The following is a 24,496-nucleotide window of genomic DNA, read 5'->3' as shown; positions in this document are numbered from 1 at the left end:
GACAGCTCACCAAGCCAGCCACATGCCCCAGCTCCCCTCTAACAGTTTCTTCCTCTAAACATTTAGACTCCTTCACCAGTGCTATATGGCAGTTGCCAGTGGGTATGATACAGTAATTACGAGTGTGGAGTTTAGAGTCAGAAAATTCTGGTTTGAATTCTGGTTCTGTGTGTACAAGTATGTGTGACCTGAGAAAGTTACTTAATGACCTGTCTTTGAGTATCTATTGCCTGTTTTGGAAAATGGAAATTATAATCATTACTGTTCATGGTTGTTGTGAGGATTGAATTCAATAATATTTATAAAGAACAGAAAGCAGGGCTTTAGAAAAATAATAGTAGGCATTAAGGAAACCAAAGCCTTGTACATACTGACTCAAGTCTCCAACTGCAAAACACCCTTCTTTGGTAGGTGGTAGGTCTTCTGTTTTAGTTTAGAAGTGAAAAAGAGCAATGGTGTTTCCAGTCATTTAGAGCTCCTGGGGATGTTGGGTAAAGGCAGATTCTGATTAAGAAAGTCTTAAATGGGGCCCAAGATTCTGCATTTCAAATGAGCTCCCAGTGGTATTTATACTACTGATCCAGGGACTACTTTGTGTAACAAGGTCTAAAATAAGAGCTGTAGTACATTGGGAAGGTCATCTCGCTTCTCTAGGCTTGTTTTCTCAGAAGCAAAATTTTAAAAGTTTATTGAGGTAACTGCACAATCTTTTCATGCTACCATGTTATGATAAATTATCAGCAGGAAAAAAATGGCCACCAACAATGCCCTGCCACCAATTCTCTTCTGCAATGTGACTCCGCAGTTCCTTCCATTGAAAGATGCAACCTTCCCCCTTGAATTTGGGCTGTCCTTTGACTTATTTGGACAATGGGATTGTGGCAGATAGAAAGATGTATGAATTCCAGGTCTGGGCCTTAGGAAGTCTGAAATCTTTCCTTTTTGCCTTCTTGAGATTCAGTTGCTAAGTAAAGAATTTCAGCCTAGACAGCCAATTGAGAAAAGACAAAGCAGCTTGCCAGCCTCCAGGCATTGCAGCTAAAGTATCAGATGTATGAGCATAGCCATCTTGGACATTCCAGTCCCATTTTGATCTCCTAACTTTATGCAGCTACACATGGGACCCCAGCCACAATCTCATGTAGCAGATGAACTGTTGGGAAAAGTATAAACGGCAGCCATACCCCAGAGAAAAAACCCCAACATGGCGCCTAAGCACCTCTTCTTCCTACCTTCTTCTTTTCTGCAGTGACTCGAAAAGTTCCCGCCCGTGTGAACTCTCCCGCCGGCGCCAATTTCAAATCTCGCTGGCGGGGAACCTTAGCCCCAATGAGAACTAATTCCTGGGCTGCGGAGCTGATATCTGAAAGAACTTGCCAATAAGCGGGTTGCCTGCCATTTATCTAAACCCTACCATCTCCGCCTTAGTTCTATATAAGCACACTGCTTTTCGCAATAAAATTGGAATTCTCCCGGCCAAGTGTCTTTGCGTGGGGAATTCTTTCATGAACCACCCTATGTACCCTAATCCAGATTTGTGGAAAATAATAAATCATTATTTTTAAGCTATTATGTTTGGGAGTGGTTTGTTACCCAAAAATTGATAACTATTTCACATGTTCTACTCACATACACACACACACACACACACACACACACACACACACACAAATAGAAATATTAAAAGCCAGGACACTTGAAAGACTCATAAAGAGACATATCTATCAACTGGAGGGCAGAATATATGCTGGTAGTTGACCTTTACATCTATAGAGTTCTTCATGTAGATCTCACTTATTATTCAATTCAAATGGATAAATATTTATTCAGGATTATGAGATAGGAATAGGAATAGAAACATGCAATATATTTAAGAACGCTAGTATGTTGTAATGAAAACAAATAGAGAACAAATATCATTTAATAATAGTACACTAAACATATATTTGCATCAAAATATTTTAATATCAACAATAAAGCACCTAGAAGGAACTCAGGTATTTTGTAGTTATCAGAGAACAGTTCAATGAAAGAAGAGCAATTTAAACTTGGATAAGTAGAGGGGTAAAAAGAAGTATGTAACTGAGTAATGGTGTTGATATTTTCTATACAAAAATGAACCAGCCCTATTAACAAATACACTCTAGAAAGTCTTAAAGTACTTTATACAGTGAGTGACAATTTTAAATGGACCTTTAAAATTATTATTAACTCTAAGACACTCATAAATTCACTAAATTAGTAACTGGGGATACAAAAATATTGTAGAATACATGCTACAGAAATAGAAATAGAATTTCAGAGATGTAATACTGGTAAAAATTGTGGAGGTGTGTGTTAAAGTCAAAAGATGACAACACAGGACCTCAAAGGTTAAAAAAAACAAAAAAAAATAGAATTGGAAAAAAATGTAAAGTATTTGGTGTATGTGGTGACCATCTTCAGTCCTCTCACCCACAATCTGGGGAAAATCAGACAATAAACAAACCAATACGGGCATAAGAATGCTATATGATTCTAAGTAATGGAAGAAAACAACAGGGGCCTCAGGAAAGGTGCAGTGGGTAGGAATGACATCCAAGGAATGTGGTCAGGAAAGATCTACATACACAAGGAGACATTCAAGCACTGAAAGGAGTGAGAACATTCCAAGGAAAGGAAACAGTCCTGAATCAGAAAGCAGGGTTGGGACTGAGATAAAATTATCAGATTAAAAACAAATGATATAATAAAATAGAGAAATACTGAAAGAAAAATAACCAAAGAAAAATCAAAACATAATTACTAGAGCCAGCTTTGTGTATATGTGTGGGTCTATTCCTTGCTTTGAGGATTTGAGTTCCGCATTGAGAGGGGAAGATGGTCTTCCCAGGCAAACATACTAAAGACACAGAATTTACAACCCATTATCTTCCACCCCCTGGGAGGATTGTGTTCAATTGTGTCAGCAATTATCTCTAATACAGGATAACAATCTTCACCTGGGAGTGGGGTCAGAAAGGACAAAGCACAGTCACAGTTGGAGAAGGATCCTTCCATGCTATCAAATTGCCTGGGGAAAGACCTTCTGCCACCTCTGCTTTGCAAAGCATTGAATTTTTCCATGCTTTGTAACCAGTAGGGGAAAAATGGTTTGTTTAAATCCATCTTCTCTCTGTAATTCCAACATATTTTCTAACTATTTCCTTCTGGAAGCCCACTTTATTGAGACAGCAGAAAATTCCTCAGTCAATGCCTTAAATGTTTTTAGAAAACTGGAGTGCATATTGGAAGAAAGCTATGAATGGAACACAAATGGAGTTGAAAGCATCAGTTATCACTGGTTATGAAGCTAGAATTAGACTGGTAGTCAATGTAGATAAGTAAATCGAGTCAGGTCGGGTCAAGGAAGCCAATTTTAAGTGAGTCTGGGAAGTTGGAGACTGTCCCCTGAGGGATCTTATCCAGAACCTGCCCCTGCTCCAACCTGTTGCCAAGGTAACCCATCCCAGGAATTGTCCCTCCCTACAGGGAGCTGTAAGGTTGTTAATTAATGTGTCCTGGGCTGCTCCATCCTGCCCTTCCCCCTTCAGCCCACCTGTTTCCCGCCTTTTGGCCACCCCACTGAGCATTCCTGGGCCTACTAGTCACTTATTCTGGAAGGAGAAAGATAAGGGGGAAAAGGCAGGAGAACACAGGAAGCCTAGGACATATTAAAAGGGCAGAACCCTCCTTCTTGGGATACCATGATACCAACTACAGCCCCCTTCTCCCTTGCAGGAAGAAGTCTATGTTACCCCTTTTTAAATAAATCTTGCTTTATATGCTTGCCTCAGCGTGCTTCTCTAATGTTCAAATTTCAACATGTGGGGAAGCAGGACTCCTCACCTCCTCACTGATAACCGGTAGTATCAGTTATACCTTCCGGATGTGTGTGGGAAAAATTGAGAAACTAACCAATAGTTAGTTTTCTCAGGGGTGTGGCAGAATAAAGTGCTCTCTCTAATTTGAGCATCTCACAGAGAACTTTAGTTTAATATTTTTTTGGCCATGAAATCATTTCAACTACTGAAAATATAGATGGAATGATCAATAATATTAATGAACCTTAATAAGATTTTGCTTTCTTTGAATGTACATTCAGCTTAAATTTTAAGTAATAGCCTTCATCCACAGTTAATGAGATTGATACACAGTTAAATTAATAAGGTCTATTGAATAGAAGTGGTCTATTAGGTAGTGCTTCTAAGGTTTTGTGGGGAAGGGTGGGAGGGCATGTGCTACTTTGAAGGAAGTGATGGGCCCTTTCCCTCAGAAAAATGCTCAAACAGATAAGAATTTCCAAAAGGTTTCAAGGAATTCTTAGATCCCCTTAATCTACTGTTGAAGCCCCCTGCTTTGAAGACATTGGAAGACAAAGAGTGTGACAAAAATAACACCTCAGATCCTCACAGCACTAGAAAAAAAGTTTTATCTGTGTAAGTGATACACACACCCAAGCAGGGCATGTAGACATGGGGCTTTATTAAAACATCATATTTAATTATGTTTAAATGCACATAACATAAAATGTGCATCTTAGCCATTTTTTTTCTGTACAGTTCAATAATGTCAAGTTTATTCACATTGCTGTGCAATCAATCTCCAGAACACTTTCATCTGGTAAAACTGCAGTGCTACACTTACTAAACAATTCCTTATTCCTACTTCCCTCAGACCCTGGCAACCACCATTGTACTTTCTGTCCAGGTACCTCATATCTGTGCAATCATATGGTATTTGGTATTTGCTTTTTTTGTGCCAAGCTTATTTCACCATGCATAATGTCCTCAAGGTTCATCCACACTGGAAGACACATCAGAATTTCCTTCTTTTAAAGGCCTTGATAGTATTACATTGTGTGCATATTCAGTAGTAGCCCCCTATCCACCATTACACTTTCCATAGTTTCAGCTACCTACAGTCAACTATGGTCTAAGAATATTCAGTGGAAAATTCTAGAAATAAACAATTGATAAGTTTTAAATAACTTTTATTATAATACATTGTTGTAATTGGTCTGCTTTATCATTAGCAAATGTCATTAATCTCTTACTGTGCCTAATATAAATTAAAATTTATCATATTTATGTATGTATAGGAAATATATATATATATATATATGGTTTGGTACTACCTGAGGTTTAAGGAGTCTACCAGGGACCTTGGAAAATATCTATATTTGGCTTATCCATTCATCCACTTATGGACACTTAAGATGTTTCCCACCTTATGGCTATTATTGCAAATTATACTGCTATAAACATAGGTGTACATATATATCTTCAAGATCCTGCTTTCAATTGTTTGGGAAATATGCACAGAAGTAGAATGAGACAGTGGTTTTGATTTATCCATTTTGCTGAGCCCCTGGATTCAAGGAACACTAGTACTCAACCATTTAGAAAGAGGTCCCTTGTCAAAAGGGCCCCACCAAAATGTGAAATTGTTGTTTTATCACCAAATTCATTACCAAGTCATACACACAACAGACATCCTTGGTCCTTATTCTATACTTCTCTTCCCTTATACAGAATTCACTTGCTATTTTATTCATTTCAGTATTTTAAAAAAATTTCACAAGTATAATTTTATAATAAAAGAGACAATAAAGATTTTTAAAGTCTATTAGAACTAAGTCTCAAAAGGCATCTCAACTATCTCTTAAAACCAACAACTCAAAGGAAATTTATCATATGAATATAAGCAAATGAATATTTTATGGTGAAAAACTGTTAGGAATTTATTTGAAGACTTCCTATGTAGCATGGAACTGAGAATGACACATAATTTCTTCCTCCTCTTTCCCTCTAGTATTCAACATGATGCTGATTAATGAAACTGAGTGCAATCAAGACACCTTCAAAATAGCAGAGGTGTCTATACCCTCAATTCTCAAAAGGAAAAAGGAAATAAGTTAAATATGTAGTTAAGTAAGTATACTTCTTTTTTAAAATTAATTTATTTATTCTAATTAGGTATATATGACAGCAGAATGCATTTTGCTTCATTGTACAAAAATGCATCACAATTTTTCATCTCTATGGTTGTAACTCTTTACTGAATATAAACAAGTAGAACCCATGGTAATTTTAGAGGTGAAACTAATTAACCTGACATGTAGACCAGTCACTTAAAAAGTCCATAGTGTTCCCCAAAATAAGCAGTCACTTAGCTAAGAATGACCAAAAGTCCTTTATGAGCTAAGGATAAGCCAAGGGTAAGCAAATGACTCTCCCTCATGGATGTATTACCTGCCACAAGTTTCCTAAACTGTACTCCTTTACTGCCTCACCTCTGAACCTCTCAATTTATCCCAATTCCATCACAGGGAATATGAGGACTCAGGATGAAAAAAAGCATAATCCATTTTCTTTTATTTCCTAGTTATCAGAACAGCTGGAATTTTAATGGTTTGTTTTTTTGAGCTTCCTCAACATGGTGCATCAAAAGGTACTTGAGTCACAATAGCTCTAACAACACAGCTGGCCAATTTTGTTCACTAAAATGAAACACCAAATGCTCATCTACATTATTCAAAGTCAAACCCAAAAATTGGGCTTATGCCATTCCAAACCACTGTGAATTCACATCATCAGTAACTGACTTCAGAACATGCTCCTTTTGGAAGTGTACTTGATGACTGCTTTACAACTCAGCCTGTGTGTACGTATTGGAGAATTAAGTCTTCTTCACAGCCTAGAATTTCTGCTTGTTTGCTTATGGCTGTACTCAAGTGCCATAAACAATCATAAAGTATATAGGGGTGATATTTTCCTTATAGACACTAAGTGTTTCCAGAACAAGGACCAGGTCTACTATTCTTATCCCACTCCCCCTAAAGCTTAGTATAATCATCTTCATGTCAGAGTATGTATTGATTTTAAGACAGTCTATTCTAGGAAGATAGGGAGCTTGTTACCAGAATGTAAGAACAAAAAGAGTATTGGTAGATGAGCACCCTTGAGATTGTGGCATGAACTAGAAAACATCTCACCAATTCTCACATAAGGACAAGTCCTGATGGAAAATCATTTGAGAATTGTGGTAAAAAAAATTATATTACTTAACCAACTTTTAAGACTCCCATTTCTGTCTCTGTGCTAGTGGCCCCCAATTTGTATTTTCAGCACAGACTACTGCTCTTCACAGTTACCATCTACTAGATATCATTAACCTAGATGTTGCAGAGATACTTTACAATATAATAAATTTTCCAAAGTTTTGCTTATTTAGACCTTAAAATATCAGCTCCATAAGAGCTGGGCCATTGTTTTGTCACTTGGATCCTTAGGTCCTAGAATAGTGCCTGGCCTTTAGTGAGTGCTCAGCAAAGAAGTAGTGAATGAAATAATAATTGATGAAAAAAATGAAGAAAGTTTTCTGTTTACAGGCACTTGATAGTTAAGACAAACCATATACCTCCTCACATTATGTTATCCTTCCAGCCTACTCTCTGCTGCCTCATCCTCATTACCTCTAATGCTCAGAATCTACTATCACAACAAAATGCCCATTTGTTATACAAAGTCATCTATAAGCCTGTACCCTCTTTTAGCCTTCCTATCACTCCTTATCATTTAATTCCCAGTGCAGTATCCCAATCAATCATGCAGTGTTCTTTATCTTTGATCTCACTTAAGCTAGCACTTTTTCCACACTTATTTATATTTTAGAAAACATAGAAAATGATTGAGGGCAGATATGACCTGAGTCTCTGGCCCCCATAATACTTATGCAGCAATATCTGGGTACATTTATCACCCATTCATGGCATACCAGCATGGCATGTCACACTGGTTAGAAGTTCTGCTCTAAGGAAGTCTTCATTACATTCACTCCACTGGTATTATATTTGTGTTTGACCCTCACTCAATCTATGAAATTCTTAAGGGTAAGAAACTTACATTGTTATTTTTCATGTTTTAGAATACCATGAAGTAAAATTCACTTTCCTTGCGAATAGTTCTATAAATTTTATCAAATGTATAGGGTTATGACCACAATCTGGATGCAGAATTCCAATCAGGATAAGAAGGTGTTGTCACACTCTCATGCCACCCCTAACCCTTGACACCCACTTATCTGTTCTATGTCACTATAGTTTTATCTTTTTTTGAAAATGTTATATAAATGGACTATTCTGTGTGTTATCTGTTGCAACCAGCTTATTTCATTCAGCAAAATGCGTTTGACATTCATCTAATGTGTTGTATACATCAATAGTTTCTTTTTTATTGCTTAGTTGTATTCCATTATGAGGATTTAACACAGTTTGTCCATTCACTAAAGGATATTAGGATATTTGGGTGTTTCCAGTCTGAGAACGTTTTGATAGAGTTGTAAAAACATGGTTTTGTGTGAAATTAAGTTTTCATTTTTCTAGAGGAAATATCCTCTAGTGGGATCATATGAGTCTTAAGGCAAATATGTTTAGCACTATGAGAAACTCCCAAACTGTCTCCAAACTAGCTGTCCTATTTTGCTGGTAAATTGTTCTGGCAATGTGTGACAGTTCCAGTTTTTCCACATTCCTGCCAGTATTTGGCATTGCCAGCATCTTTATTTTAGCCTTTCTAGGAGGTGTAGTGTGGCATCTCATTATAGCCTTGCCTTTATCTTCATATTCCAGCACTTTGCACAGTACTAGGTTCTCAATAAATATTTATTGAACTGAAATTAACTCATTTCATTTTTTACTTTTGTTTTTAATATCTACTAATAAGGGGTCTTATTTTCATTATACCTTCACTAAGCTTTGTGTTTAAAAAATGAAAATTGAAAAAGTTTGACATATTATACTCACTCTTGCTCTCCTGTATGGCCTCCTCTTCTCAAATTCTGTATGAATTATTCTTTCTATTAGAATATTATTATAGCCATCATACAGCTTTCACTCAAACTGAACTTGAAAGATTGCAAACAAGATTGGGGAAGGCTCTACTCTCACCACTCTTAGTATTAACACTCTTAGTATTAGAAACACTACCAGAAACTAGATCATTATATGAGCCAGAAACTGTGCTAGGAGCTGCTCTTAGTGATTCACTTGTTCCCCACAATCTCCTGAGGTAGAGATTCTCATCAATATTTAACCAACAAAAACTTCAACTGCTTTAATTTTGAAGAGTTATAAATCTTCAAGAAAGAAAACCATTTCTCCACATCAGTCTTTTGATAACTCCTTCAGATCAGCCATAAGGCACACAGATGGAGGACTACGAGAACTCTCAGTGTAGAAAACCTAAACTATTGATTGAAGGACAGACTAAAGATTTAGATCTTATTCTTGTGAAGTCAGCAGCACAGGTGGGACTGAACCAAGCAAACTGGACTATTATCACTTCTGGCTTTCTGAGAATTAAAACCCTCCATTGAATCTTGAACCATATTTACTTAGTACCACACTTCAGAGCATCCTTACCAGAAGCCTGAGCTGAAGTTATAATAATAGTTGCTTTTTATGTTTATTCATAAAAATTAAATAGTATTTTATGTGTAAAAGACAAAAATGTATACTAATCTGAATCATCTAATGACTATCAAATGTTTAACTGCATTCAGGGAAAACAAAGAACTTCAGTCTTTAGAGACATATCTAGCACTGATTCTAATAAAACAATATCTTTTACTAGGTACATGGAATTAAAACTATGACCGCAAAAGTACTGGATTGGAATTCAGTGGTTTGGCCTTAGTATTTTGATTTCAAATATTTCTAATCTTTTTTGTTACCTACACTCTTCTAAACCCATAAACAATATGCTTCAGTGAGCTTGAAGCTTAATCTATTTCTTTGAATGCTGCTGGCTAGGCAAGATAAGAGGCACAATGCCAGGATCCCATGTTATAAGTAGTCACTTTCCATATCCCAAATATACAGTCATTTCACCTTGAAGTAGAAATCAGGAGGAAAATTTGTATACTAAAAATAAAATTTATCCAATGAAATCATGTCACGAGCACACAGTAGCTCGTTGGAATCACAGTAGCTAGTTTCAAAATGTCAGACTCATGTGTTTTAGTGCCATAGAATAACAACATCTATTTCTAATTTTTCCTTACCGTGAGATGCTCAGCAGAAAGAGATCCCATCTCAAAACTGTTCTATACAAATAGTACCACCAAGCAATTATTGTCATGGAAAAATATGGCAACTCAAACCTATTTGGCTCAAAGTCCCAGGAAGTAAAAGTCAAGGGCAATGATTTTTATGAATTTGGAGAGCTTCTCTTAGCCTGTGGCAGTTTCTCTATACTTGGACTTGCACATAATGTTCTTATTGCAACGTTTAAATACTCAATACTCATAGAATCTATGGAAAGAATATCACTTAAACAAATTCATAAGTGGCTTATAATACAGTGCCAGTGATTAATGGGAAAACATTAAATAGCAGAACGACTGGAAACTTTCCAACCCGTCTTCCAAAGTGTATGCATTACTGATGAATTTCTCGCATTTGAAAGTTAGACAACCCCAAGAAAAAAATTACATTTATAAAAATCTAAGTCACTCAGCAGTAATCTGAACTTTCTGTAAAATTGTGTTTCTTTGCAAAGGAGAAAGACTTATTTATCAAGACCATTGAACATAAAGAAGCAATTAAATACAAACAAATTTGCAATGCCAACATAGTACTTTTTGTTTAAAAATCAAAACTTTTCATCCTGATAGATAACATTTGTCATGGAGAAGATACAATTTTAAAAGAAAATAAATAGCACAATCCAATTTCCCTTGTAAAAAGTGCAGTCAAGGGCTGGGACTGGAGCTCAGTGGCAGAGCACTTGCCTAGCATGTGTGAGGCACTGGGTTCCATCCTTAGCACCGAATACAAAAATAAATAAAATAAAGGCATGCTGTCCATCTACAACTAAATTTTTTTTTAAAAAAAGTGCAGTCAAAAGTTTACTCTGAATTATAGTCCATTATTATCCTACATATATGAACAAGCAGCTAAAATGAGTTTTTCTTTTCTCAAAAGTGTCTCTGGACATCTATTCTTAAGGAAATAAACAACCAAAGTCATGTTTGTTTTACAGGCTATTCCTGCCTTGCTTCTAAAATTCTTTTTAAGCATTAGAATTGTCTGAACAAAACTCAGAAGGACCCCATCACCTTTTTATCAAAGGCATCATTCTTGTATAATTCTACGACGCAGCTTTCAACCCTTGACCATATAAATTCACCCTACTGAAGAGCACGAGCTAATCTCAGAAAACAACAAAAAGACCCCTGATATTTTTACTTGAAGACCATTACTCACTGGCAAATATGTTGTCCTTCATCCTCTGCTGCCTTGCTGAAGCCCCAGGGACTGGAGAAGGTCTGCCAATTTTCTCCTTCAAGATCCTCCTCCATAGTAGGAAGCCCAAACAGTTTACTTTTTTCCTGAGGATGAAAAGAAAGAATCCTTTTCTTTATTCTTTTATAAGAAGAATGATTGTATTCTAACAAACAAATGCTATCCAAGAAGAGTGTGAGAGGAAGGAGAGGAGGAATCGATACTGAGAAGCCAATCATATTTCATCACTCAGCTACTTGGAAACCAGATATACTTAAACCATCACATGCTTTGAGACATTTGAGGATGCAAAAGAGAAATAGATCTGTCTTTTGTAAATTATTAACAGGGACTTTTTTCCGACTATTAGCAAAGGTGCACAGGTTACTAATTAAAGGGTAAAAAAATCAGATTCATCATGAAATACAGAAAAGGACAAGTCCAGAAACAAGGGCTTTAATCAGAGTTCTTCCACTGACCCTTACAAATCAGGACAACCCGTGCAGTTAAAATTGAAGTGATATTACACTGGGAATAAAGTGACAACTTCTGAAGGTTTGAAGAAACCATACTGCAGTTTCAGCATTTACCTCTGATGAAAATGAGTAATTTGCTCCTTCCCATGAGAGAATTCACTATGGGATATTTGGCGCTCCAAGTTGGAATGAAGCCACCTGCACACAGTTCTCACATCCCTCCTAGATTTCAAAGTGCTGCTGAACATCTCCCCTGGCTTTCTTGGGTTTCATCCAAATTTGAGATTTAACACATCTACCTTAAAGCTATTTGAAAGCTGCCAATTTTAATGCTAGATTCTACCCAGAAGTTTAAACTCAGTGGGAAAATGCTGATCCAGAAAGCCTTTAGAAAGCATTGGCTTCCCATGGCAGGAGATATTTGAGGCATACTCTAATGGGTGATATGGAATGCCTCTTTTTCTCTAGATCAGAATGTCTTAGCCTCAACATTGAATTTTGGGGCTAGATACTTCTTTGTTGTAGGGGGCTATCCTGTGCATTATAGGCTGTTTAGTGGCATCCTTGGCTCACCTCAGTAGATATCAGTAGTACCTTCTCCTTGCAATCATAAAAAAAATGTCTTCAGACACTGGCAAATAGCCCCAGGAGAAGCAGAATCACCCTCAGTTGAAACCACTGCTCTAGACACAGTTTTTAGTATGATCGCTCAAAGAGGGTGAATATTACTGTGCTGTTCCATGGGAATGTTACATCTGAGATGGCCTCATTCCAAAGGCAAAGAGTAAGTAAACAGTCAAGGCTTTGGGTGAAACATAGGACTCATATCCTCAAGTGCGGGTAGTTAGACTTGTCAAAATGGAGGAACATTTAAAATAGGGGAATATCAAATCTCCAGTGACATTTGCCAAACCTCTCACAACCAAAATTCCAGTTTCCAAAACATTGGGAATACGTTCATTTCTCTTTTATTATACATTCTTTATTTTACCTTGGTTTCTGTCATTTCATTGCAAAAAGGGTCTGTTCTGGCAAACTATTCCTAGCTGATCTTTGAGAGCAAAGCAAATCAAGGCAGATATAATGAGAATATATATTTCCTGCAGAGTTTTGTAACCTTAACCAACCCCAATTGGGATTTTTCCTTAATAGCATTAGTTTCCTGCAAAAAAAGACAGTGTGTGTGTGTGGGGGGGGGGGGCTGAATAAACAGTGTGTATTTAGTACANGGGGGGGGGGGGCTCTTTTCAATTAAGTATACTCAAAGCAGTTTATTTAACTCCAACACTGAGAAAAATAGGTAGATGATTTCACAAGCAAATGTGCAGTCAGCAAGTCCACAGGTGATGGTATCTCATTAAGAAAAATGGCATGCCAGAGGGCAAAATAATGCAGAATGGAAGTTGTCTTGGGAATGGGACTGGTCAAAAGGAAGGCAAATTTCCTCCAGTGGTAAATTGTGTCAACATGGCTTTATATCCACTCCAGGGCTTATTTTGGAGATTAGTGTGGTCAGTCACTAAAGGTCTGAGATTTGTGATTTAAAATTCTTATGGGAAAGGGAAGTGAGTGGGCAGAAAAGAGGTGGTATGTCCCATTTTCTTTGAGATAATAAGAGGCTAAATGTTAGCACAGCAGAACAATGTTCTCCTATGGGTGAACCTTGCTCCCTTCTAGGGACTGGAGTCTAGAAAAAAGAATCTTACTGCTTGGGAAATACCCAGGGTGCTCAGAGTAGCCCTGATGATGAGAGCAAGGTCTAGGAAGCAGAAAGTTCAAGAAACCAAGACTCTTATTTCTGGGGTATTTTCCAGCTCTATTTCTTGGTTGTAAGTTGTGGATTTTTCTTTCCTTTTTTAAACTTGGAAACACTCATTTCTTAATAAAGTTGAAAGCTACCAACTGTGTTACTAATTTTTTTTTACATCATAACTGGTTATACCTATCAAATGGCCTGGCAACAAATACAAAAGAATTAGATCACATGACTCTACATGGAAAGGCGTGTGTGTATGATTATATAGGGAGATGATAAAGGAAATATCCATGAGCCAGGTGTAGTGGTGCACAACTGTAATCCCAGTGGCTCTGGGAGGACTGAGGCAAGAGGATCATAAGTTCAAAGCCAGCCTCAGCAACTTTGCAAAGACCTAAGCAATGCAGTGAGACACTGCCTCTAAATAAAATGCAAAAAGGGCTGGATTTGTGGCTCAGTGGTAAAACACCCTTGGGTTTAATCACCAGTACTAAAAAAAGGAAATATTCATAAGCAGCCAATTTGAAAAAATTCATATCATGTTTTAATTTTTGTTTATATAAAATTAGAAGTTTTTTAAACAATTAAAGGTGTAATTTAATTGCAGGTCTTTAAAATATCTTGTAAACATAATTATTCCTTTTGTACTAGGTAATAGAGAAATAAGTAAAAATACTTTCTTATAGTTGAGAAAATAATGTTATAGTCCTCTAGGTATGTTGAGAATTATTCAAAGATCTTTGGCTCTTTGGATAATATCCTCAGTCCTCAGTCCTATCTTCTCTCTTTAGCCTTTTATTTTTTTCTGCCCCTCCCTTTCTTCTTCCCCTTCTCATAATTTCAGGGCCACTTAGCTTAAGTAATGCAATTAGCTCCCATTATTTTCAATCTTCAAACATTTTTTTTCTCTTTCTCCCACTAGAAAATCATTTTCCTTCTTCTAGATCAAAACCAATTCTTCCTTAAACATCCAATGCATATCCTACCTTCTGTAATGCCTTCTACTTTCACCAAGGGAATGACTCTCCTCTCTTCATTAATTCTGAAGACTCTGTTTCTCTGTAAAAATTGCTATTGCATTCTATATTATATCACAGATACTTGTGCTCACTATCTCTGATATATCCAAGCCCATGAGGGTAACAAGTTTTGTCTACTTTGTTCATGGATATAACCTAGAACAATGGGCCAAACCACAGCAGACTTTAAATAATAAAAATCAAAATAAGTAATTTTTTTTCCTACTGGATCAAGTTCTTCAATGCAAAAACAAAACAACCCCCCCATAAAGAAACCATTGTCATGCTGTGCTTATCATGGGGCACATAGTGTAATAGCTCAATAAATTTTAATTATGTACAAGTGAAGAAATATATCAGCTTAAAATATATTTTTGTCATTTTTTGCCTCTCATTCAAGGAGGAAAAAAATGTTAATGAGGCTTTCCAGGCAGGCATATTAACTGAGATTTTAAATCCCATATATAGCCACTTTCATTCTTAAAAAATTCACACTCCATTCCTCAGAAGGATTGTTTTCAATGATCACTTCCCCCTTACTTTGTAAAAGGAATCACATATGGTTATTCATGCCCAAACTTCAATGAGAGGATATGGTACTTTCTTATTTAACAGGTAGGGGAAATGAAAGTATATTTTCAAAGTTTAAACATGAACAACGTCTATCAGACTCATTGGCTAGGGACTCAAGGGTCATGGAACTGGATAGCATTCCATCTTTAGTTCAAAGAGAATTGTTTTATTATCTGGGAATTTTAGGAAAATCTCTGGTGGCTGAGCATGGTGGTGTACACCTGTAATCCCAGCAACTTGGGAGGCTGAGGCAGGAGGATTGCAAATTTGTGGCCAGCCTCAGCAATGTCTGAAAAATAAATAAATAAATAAATAAATAGATGGGACTGGGGATGTAGCTCAGTGGTAAATTACCCCTGGGTTCAATCCCCAGTCATCCGACCCTCCAAAAAAAAAAAAATGAGAAACAAAGAAAGAGAAAGGTCTCTGGTGATCCTTCAGTTAGTTTCCCATGTCATTTTGGTTTTAGTGTAATTTTTTTTTGGTGGTGCTGGGGATTGAACCAGGGCCTTGTGCATGCAAGACAAGCACTCTACCAACTGAACTATATCCCTAGCCCCTCAGTTTCGGTGTAATTTTACAGGCAGTCTTCAACTTACAAACACCAGGCTTGGGAGCATACTTTACATGCACCTCATCCTTGTCCCCAGGAAACCTAAATTCCTTTGATGATTCTTCTTGCTGTTTATCTTGCTTTTTCAGTTACTTTTTATGTATTTTCTTTCAATAAACTTTCTTTCATGAAGCATCTTTTTTATCAAGTTGTGCTCATGACATTGAGTTGTATAAGTTCCTTATGTAATCCACATATAAGTCTTATTTTGAATACCTGTTTTGTGAACATGTTTTTCTACTTGTCTTTTCATTTTCATGTATCTTTTGAAGATCATCTCTTAAAATCTTGACCAAGTCCAATTTATCTGCTTTCTTCTTTAATAACTTCCAATTTTGTGTCTTATTTTTAAATATTTGCCAAAGCCAAGGTCAGTAAGATTTCCCCCCTACTTTTTCCTCAAGGTATTTTGTAGTTGTGACTTTGACATTTAAACTTATATTTAATTTTTATATATAGCATATGATATGGATGGAGATTCATTTTCTCAAATTTGGCTATCCAGTTGTTCCAGCATCATTGGTTGAAGATATTATCCATTCCACATTGAAGTGCCTTGGTATCTTTGTTTCAAATGAACTAGCCATATAATTGTGGGTACATTTCTGGATTCTACTTTATTCCATCAAGCTATATACATCTATCTTTTCCACCAATAACACAATATCTTAGTAACTGTGGCTTAGAAATCAAGTAATGTAAGTCTTCCAACTTTGTTCTTCTTTTTCAACGTTTTTTGAATTATTATAGTTTCTTTGTATTTCCATATGAATTTTTCATGTAGCTTATTAATGTCTACAAAAGATCCTGTGGGAAATGAACTAGAATTGTGTTGAATCTTAAGTTGAAGGAATTGATATTGAGTCTTCATAGATATGATCTCCCTGTTCATTTAGGTCTTCTTTAATTTCCCTCAGCAATATTTTATAGTGTTCTATGTACAGATGTGACACATCATTTGGTAAATTCATCCCTAAACATTTCATGTTTCTTGATGGTATTATTATATGTTATCCTTTTTAATTTCAGTTTCTGATTGTTCATCATTATAGAGATATTGTACTGTACTTTTCCTAAACCCATTCTAGTAGGATTTTGGATTTTCTAAATAGATATTATAATCTGCAAATGAAATCTACTTAACTTTAACCTTTTTCATTTTTTTCCATTTTTCCTTGCCTTAAGGTACTGATTAAAACCTTCAATATAAAGTTAAATAGCAGTGGTAAGAGTGGAAATCCTTGCCTTGTTCCTGATCTTAGGAAGTAAGCATTCTAAAGTAGTCCAAAGAGCTTATAAACCAAATTTTATGAAATTTTTAGAAATACAGTCTTCAACAATGTGGGATATAGAGAAAACATTTTGTGATTTTGAGGAGTTGGGGCTTTTTAGTCATATACCTAGGAGTAAAACTGCCATCTCATATGGAATTTCTATGGTTAATATTTGAAGAACTGTCCAACTGTTTTCCATAACGACTATACTGTATTTCTACCAGCAATGCACGAGAGTTCCAATTTCTCCACATCCTCTTCCAATACTTGTTGTTTTACATTATGCTCCACTTTTGTAGCTTTATTTACCTCTTTAGTAATTTTAATCTTTAAAAAATATATTTTACATTTGGTCTGAAGAACTGATCCTGTGATCAGTTACTGCCTTTCTCAGGTGGCTGATAGGGTGTTAGCATGGGTAAATATGTTCACTTAAAAAAACACATCATCCACAGAATAGATGATTTTAAGTTGAAACTACCCTTTGGAGAATAGCCTGTTTGCTGTTTTGTAAAGAAGTTTTTCTCTAGTCACAATAAAAACTGGCATTGACAAAACCTAAGAAAAAGTTGGCACTACTTTGTGTTATCTACATTCTGTCATTTATTTTTCAATGCCCCTTAGCTTTCTCTGTAAAAGAGCAAGGAAGATATCACATAGGTTGCTGAGGAAATAAACAACCTTTTTTCAACTTTGAAACTACACTTAGAATTAATGAACATAGAATGAGATTTTATCTTCCCTTTTATGTCCTTGTAGAAGAAAGAAAAGGAAATGTCATTTAAAATGTAAATTGATTAGTCTTCTGAAATTGAATGAAAATTTTCTCCCAAACTTTATCTCTATCTAAATGCTTCAGTAATATTGTTCAAGGTTCAGATAAGTTAGCTATTAAATAAGTTAGCTTGAACATACAAATGGCATTCAAAAATCTATCTAGCCACAAAAGATTTAAGTTGAATTGTTCCTGCAATGAAAAATGAGGAAAGAATTAGAAAAAAACTCATTATTTAAACTCACAGACTAATTCTTATTTTCTATGCATCTATAATCAGATGCAAGTCATTGCTTAAAATGGCCCTGGGCATTTTTCAGTGGACACCATTTTCCATAAAACTCAGTGGAAGAATTTCAAATTTCCATCAATCTTCCTTTCCTGTCATCATTCATTCAATGTTTACTGAGAATCAAAAATGAGTGGGGCACTATGCTAGCCAGTAGGGCTAGAGAAATGAATAATGCAAGTTAGTAACAATGTTTGAGGCTGCTGGCAGCAGTTTTGTTGTATTCATCTCCCTGCCTGGTCCTTCAAATTGATACTTCCTCATCCACCAGCCCACACCCATCTACTATTTGATTCTTGATCCATCTTTACCCCTGGACACTGTTACTTAGGTGTGCTTGGCTCCCTCCACACTCTCTATCTTCTGAGGCAGTGCCAACTCCCCCTCACCTTCCCCAGCTCTGGAATTCAGTGTAGGTGTAATGCTCAATGCCCTCAATAAGAATTGGGACTATAGAAGACAAATAAAATTAAAAAACTCCCCTAATTTTACTTGAATTTCAAATAAACAAAGAATATTTCTTAGTCTATCTCATAATCTTATACAATATTTGGGATGGGAAATATCCTATACAATTATGTGTTATCTGAAATTCAGATTTAACTGGGGTCCTATATTTTTATTTACAAAATCTGGGAACCCTCATGAGGGCAAATAAAATACATTCCTCAGGGAATTGCCCACTGCGAATTCATATACATGTTACTAGATGAATCATAGCAACTTGCTTGGTACTTGTCTTCAGTTGGGTTTTCCCAGATGTAGACACTGAAATAGAGATCTCAGTGCAACTGGTTTATTTGGGAGATAAGAAAAGAGAGGAAAAGAAAGAAAGCCAACACAGTATGCGTTAACCAAGTTACTGCTGTGAATAGGTGAAAAACAATTTCAGACGAGTATCCCCCATCGGACAAAGATGCTGGGGTATCTTTCTTCAGTTCACATTTGGCATTAATTGAGGACTGCTCCTGGGGATTTGAACTCCCATGAATTTCCAGCCAAGTGTGTCTTGGAAGCCAGATAAATGCCTCTGGCAGAGAGTCATAGGTGCTTGCAGCAAAAGCCAGCAGAGATGGTGAGTGCCAAGAGGATGTAAGCAGGCACTGTCATGACAGCATCTGTTACTGTGATATCTCTGAAGTATAAGCCCTGTATAAACTGAATTACTTGGGAGTCAAATATAAGTCCCCGAACTATAGTAAGTAAGAACTGAGTAAGACTTAAATGACAATGAAATCCAATTCCCTCATTTCACACAAGAAGATGTTAGGGCTCACAGAGCTTCTTGTCTAATGGCAAAGGGTTACCTATTATAAGTCCTAGTACTATCAGATCACCGTGGAACAGTGAAGGATGATTTGCAAAGGATTTTCACATTTCATATACCCCTGGTTTTACCACTTCATATCTCAAGGAAAAAGCAGCTCTTTGAATTTGGTTTCAAATGGGATACTGCCAAGCAGCAGAGTTAACTATATTAACTAGTATAATACCCATTATACTAGTTAATGGGTATTTATAATATAAACTGAAAGGAGTCCCTCCCACTGTGAACTGAAAATCCAGCCTCCTACTGAGGTCTGGGAGACACAGCAGGATGCAGAGGTTGTCCTGTCCCAACACCATGTCATTGCCCTTTTGCTCTGTTCGTCCCTCAGATCAACAATATGCCTAGCTTTCTCCGTCTATGCCAACACCAATATATAGAACCTCACCTGGGGGAAGACAGAGCATCTCTGGGCATTACCAGGCTGAGACTTCTTCACTCAACCATTCTGGTATTCCTCCAGGAAATTCCCACACAAACTGAAGAAATGAACAGAATCCTACATCTAATACTCTCCTGACCTTTGCAGTGATAATCAAGTGGGATCATGGCATGAAGCTTACAAATTTCTATAGATCTGTATAACATAAAACTAAGCTTTTCCAGCTTCTGGTGAAAAACTGCCAAATAATAGACACTCAACACATGTTTAATGAATGAAAAACAGAGTACCTAAATTGCAACTCACTTTTATATTCATATAACAATTTAATGTATGTTACTTATTTTTATGCTGTTTCTTAGCAACCCTTGACTGCATGATTTGATAGTGATAATCACATTATGTGAACCATGATATAGGGTACAGTCAGTAGTAATAGAGAAGAAAATAATAGGTACAGGAAGAAATATCCAATGCAAATTTTATCTCTTGAAAAAAATGTACAGATCTAATGATCTTGTAAAGGTATTCATGAGGTTTTATTTGCTTAAGCATTTATTATTTAAACCAAGACAAGAAAACCAAACAAGATAATGCAATTGATTCTAATTTAATGAAGACAAATTTTTCTTCACAAACCAGTTTTTCTCCTATGATAATGACTAATATTTTTTTTGTATCTGGCCCATAAATGACCTCACAGCAAGTCAAAGAAATTCAATTGGCATTTTAATGTTATATTAACATTATTTTTTTTACTTCTTAACTCAATATGCTGGACCCACATTTAAAGCATTATAGATTGTAAGCCAGCCCATTTATTGGAGTTCTCAGAGTTCCTCTACTATTAGTAAGGCTCCTGGGAAAGGCAGGCAGAAGACACTAGGCAGCACAAAGAGTCGATTGCTCCAAGCACTTAAACACCAACCCACAGAAATGAACTCAACATGGAATACTCCATGTCTTCGCAGTATATGTGGTAAAATTTGCATCCATTTAATGATAATATAACTTCTAAAAATCACATGTGTTCTGAGAAGAGAGTGTATACTTCAGTCAACATCAGCTTAATTTCCTTTATGGATGTAGTGCCTTAAATTCTAGGGAATTCAAATGTAATCTCTGAAGAGGATCTTGAACATTAATAACTTTATTCAACTCATTTTTACAAAGGTCAAAATCAATACCTAGAGAAGTAAAGTGACTTTCTCCAGCCTGGGGTTCAGCAAATTTCTCCTATAAGGGGCCAGATATAAATATTTTAGGTTTTATGCTCAGTCAGTCTGTTGTACCTATTCAGCCCTATTGTTGTAGTATATGATATAAAATCTAAGCCAATGATCATGGTAATGTTTCATTAAAACTTTATTTACAAAAAGTGGTGGTGGTCTGGAATTGGCTTATGGGCCATAGTTTACTAAACCCAAAGCCAGGTTGGACATAGCCTCTGTTACTTGTTATATTTATCTATATATTTCTTCATTTATCTAAGATAGGAAGTAGGATGGTGGATAATTCTGCCATAGCTGATATGGCTGACTCCAAATTCAGATTGTAGTATTTTGTCTATGGGCTTAGAACTTAGCTATCTCTCCTAATTATGTCATAAGAAAACATCTTCAGTTGGAAATCAAACTTCTGCTTATGAAGAGTATCTGTGATACAGAAAATTATGATCTCTTGTAGTACTAATAGCACAACATATCTGCATTTGTAGGTTTATGGTTCCAAAATCTTAGGTGACCTAGAAATTTCATTAGTATACATGAGCCTAAGGATAGCTCTAGTCCCTGCTTCATGCATGCTACTTCCAGAGTATTCTCACAGCCTTTTGCTCACTTACTGTCACCCCATCTTTCCTAATACAGTATCTCTGCCAAATCATGTCATGGGGAAAAATTCTTTTAGAAACAAATGAGACTAGATCCTAAGGGGCTGACCCAAGTGAAGCAGAAGGGCAGGGCAGTGTTGAGTCATTCATTGAATCTTTCCAAATACATACAATTGTGCATTGATAGCACTCTGGAGATATAGAGATGAACAGTAGAGACAAGTAGAGAATTTTAAAGTAGAATGTAGGGGATATTAATTAGTGGTAATCTCTGTAAAAAAAAAAAAAAGAGAGTAATGGAATAGAGGAGGCCTATCAAGAAAGAAAAGGGGGTATGTAAAAACGAAAAACTATTCAGGAAGGCCACTCCAAGGATGTGACTTTTGGTAAAAGGCCTGCAAGATGGCAAGGAAAAAGTCTCACATGGATTTTAGTAATAAGAATCACCAGTGAAAATGTCTTGAGACAGAAACTTGTTTGGTATAAGAACAAGTGGTGGATAAGAACAAGTGTGGAGTGAGATGAGGTCACAACAGAAGGCAGGGGGTAGCTGTAACCCCTGGTCAACATGGCAGTGAGTCAGTGTCTACAAAGCAGGGAACATGCTCTGAAAGGCATGACCCATTGGCGTGCTGGATGAAAATATTGGCACTTCTATTCAAATGTGGTTTTTTTTTTTGTCTAAAAAAGTAAGAAAGAAGAAAGCTTTGCTAATTAGGTCATAGAAAGATTACCACTGGTGCCTTCTCTCAATCAGGATGGCTAAAGGTCATGAACCTGGTGTGTTACCAGAAATTTCCTGAGGGAGAGGAGTTATCAAGGGCTATGTCAGAGCACTTGGAATACATTTGTATGTTGCAATTGATATGTGCCTTGGTAAGTGAATTTCCAGATTGTATTCTTTAGTTATAACCAAGGGAACCCTCACACAACAAACACACAAATGGTTTATAAAGCTCTGTGCAAAGAAAGCAAGGGTCCAAAGTAATGCCTAGTAATGCAAGTACAAAGAAAATAGTAGAATTTACATTTCTCCTTTTCATTGTATAAGCCCTTCAATAACAACAGGTCCTGGGTAAAAGGAAATAATATTCAAATTTTACACTTTTAAAAGGGCTTGTCACACTTCACACCATGGTTTAGTATTTAGATAGGTATATACAGACATGTGAATGTATACAGACAGAGAAACAGAGCACAATAAGATCTTTTCAAAGCAATATGTACTAGAAATGTACTGCAACATTTTGTCTTAATTTACTTAAAAATGGCAGTTATTATTAGCATTATAATTCATCAATAGGTTGTTGTGATATTCAGTTTGAAAAATACTCATACACTTGGATCTAAGGAGAAATCAGCCATACATAAAAAATTCAAAATTAAGCAGTTAAAATGGATTAGTATCCATTTTGTTAACCATCAATCACACCACAAAAATATATTTCCTCCTTTAGAAACTGGCTAATGGTAGCATGAAGTCACCATGATTTGAAAAATATTTTAAATACTAAACATCTAGACTGAAAACAAATGACTACAATATTTTCAGTAATATTAAAAACTATGAGACAACATTCAGTCCATCAGTTTACTAATGGACTGAAAACATTAGGAAAAATTTTACTAATCATTATGCATGTTAAAAACATCTTTAAAGGTCCCTTAACATATTAATTCAGTACTATATGTGTGAAATTTATAAAGATAAATATACATGCACAGATATACATATACCAATATTTACACCATATTCTTTCTCTACTGTGTATTTTAGTTTTTTCATTGCTTAGACGGAAAGAACAAGCAAGAACAATTTTAGAGGAGGAAAAGTTTATTTTGGCAGTCACAATTTCAGGAGTCTCTGTCCACAGATGACCAATTCCATAACTCTGGGCCCAAAGTGAAGCAGAACAGAGTGGAGGGGCATGGAGGGGAAAAGCAGTTTAGGAAATGACAATCAAGAAGCAGAGATACAGAGCTCCACTACTAAGGGACAAAATAAAAACCCCAATGACCTACCTCATCTACCACTCTCCACTTGCCTACAGTTACCACCCAGGTAATCCACATCAATGGAATTAATATAATGATTAGGTTACAACTCTAACAATCCAATCATTTCACCTCCAAATAATTATTACATTGACCCACACATTAGTTTTTGGAAGATACCTCATATCTAAACAATAACACTGAGGTGGTATATGAACAAATATGTCTGAGTATCACTACTATAGTTCACAGATTTTATCTACCCTGAATCTTCAGCATCCTTTTGTGGATTTCTAGAATGGAGAATTCCACTTCTTCTTATTTATCCTACTACTGCTTAACTCAATGTTCTCAGTCCTTTAGTACCTGAACTATTAGCCTGGAAACTGTTAAATAAAATTTATGGGAGGCCACCAATTTGGAATGAGCTCTTGCACTAGGCCCCAAAAGACCAACCTAAAATTGAGTCACTCTTGCTAAGGTTCCACATCACCGAACTGAAATCTAAGCAGTTGATTCTTAAGATCTGACCTTCCAAGAAGTCAGTGATGATAGCCAAATTCCATTAAGCCAGCAAGATTCCATATAAAACAAAAAAACTTTGAAGTGACTAATTCACTTTTCATTACATCAGCTTTTTCTACTTACAAAACCCACCTACTCTGCTGAACTCATCAGAGTTCTTTTCTGTCTTGTAAGCTGGATGCTGTCTAGTTCATGAATGGCAAATAAAACAGTTAGATTTGCTTAAAACTTGATATGTTTAAATTTTGTTTTCTGAGAACATAACTACTAAGGTTTAGGTATAAGGTGTCCCACAAAAGCTCATGTGTGAGACAATGAAAAAAGTTTAGAGGTAAAATGATTGGGTTATGAGAGCC

At 36.2% G+C, this 24,496-nt stretch overlaps 1 protein-coding gene across 3 annotated transcripts in view; it reads right to left on the bottom strand.

The window, feature by feature from the left end:
- Frmpd4 (FERM and PDZ domain containing 4) overlaps window positions 1–11,509 on the bottom strand; it is a 779,038-nt gene extending 767,529 nt beyond the window's left edge. For 2 of the 3 annotated variants that reach the window (XM_048796404.1, XM_048796402.1), the window contains exon 1: window positions 11,288–11,509. In XM_048796404.1, the coding sequence (XP_048652361.1) occupies window positions 11,288–11,382 (95 nt within the window). In that variant the 5' untranslated portion in view covers window positions 11,383–11,509. The remainder of the gene's footprint in view (window positions 1–11,287) is intronic. The other variant, XM_048796403.1, reaches the window with a different exon arrangement.
- Window positions 11,510–24,496: the final 12,987 nt, after the last annotated feature.

The sequence above is a fragment of the Marmota marmota genome, unplaced genomic scaffold, assembly GCF_001458135.2.
Source record: "Marmota marmota marmota unplaced genomic scaffold, marMar, whole genome shotgun sequence".
Taxonomy (NCBI): domain Eukaryota; kingdom Metazoa; phylum Chordata; class Mammalia; order Rodentia; family Sciuridae; genus Marmota; species Marmota marmota.
The sequence above is the reverse complement of the archived record's forward strand: the minus strand, read 5'-3'. Positions and strand labels throughout refer to the sequence as shown.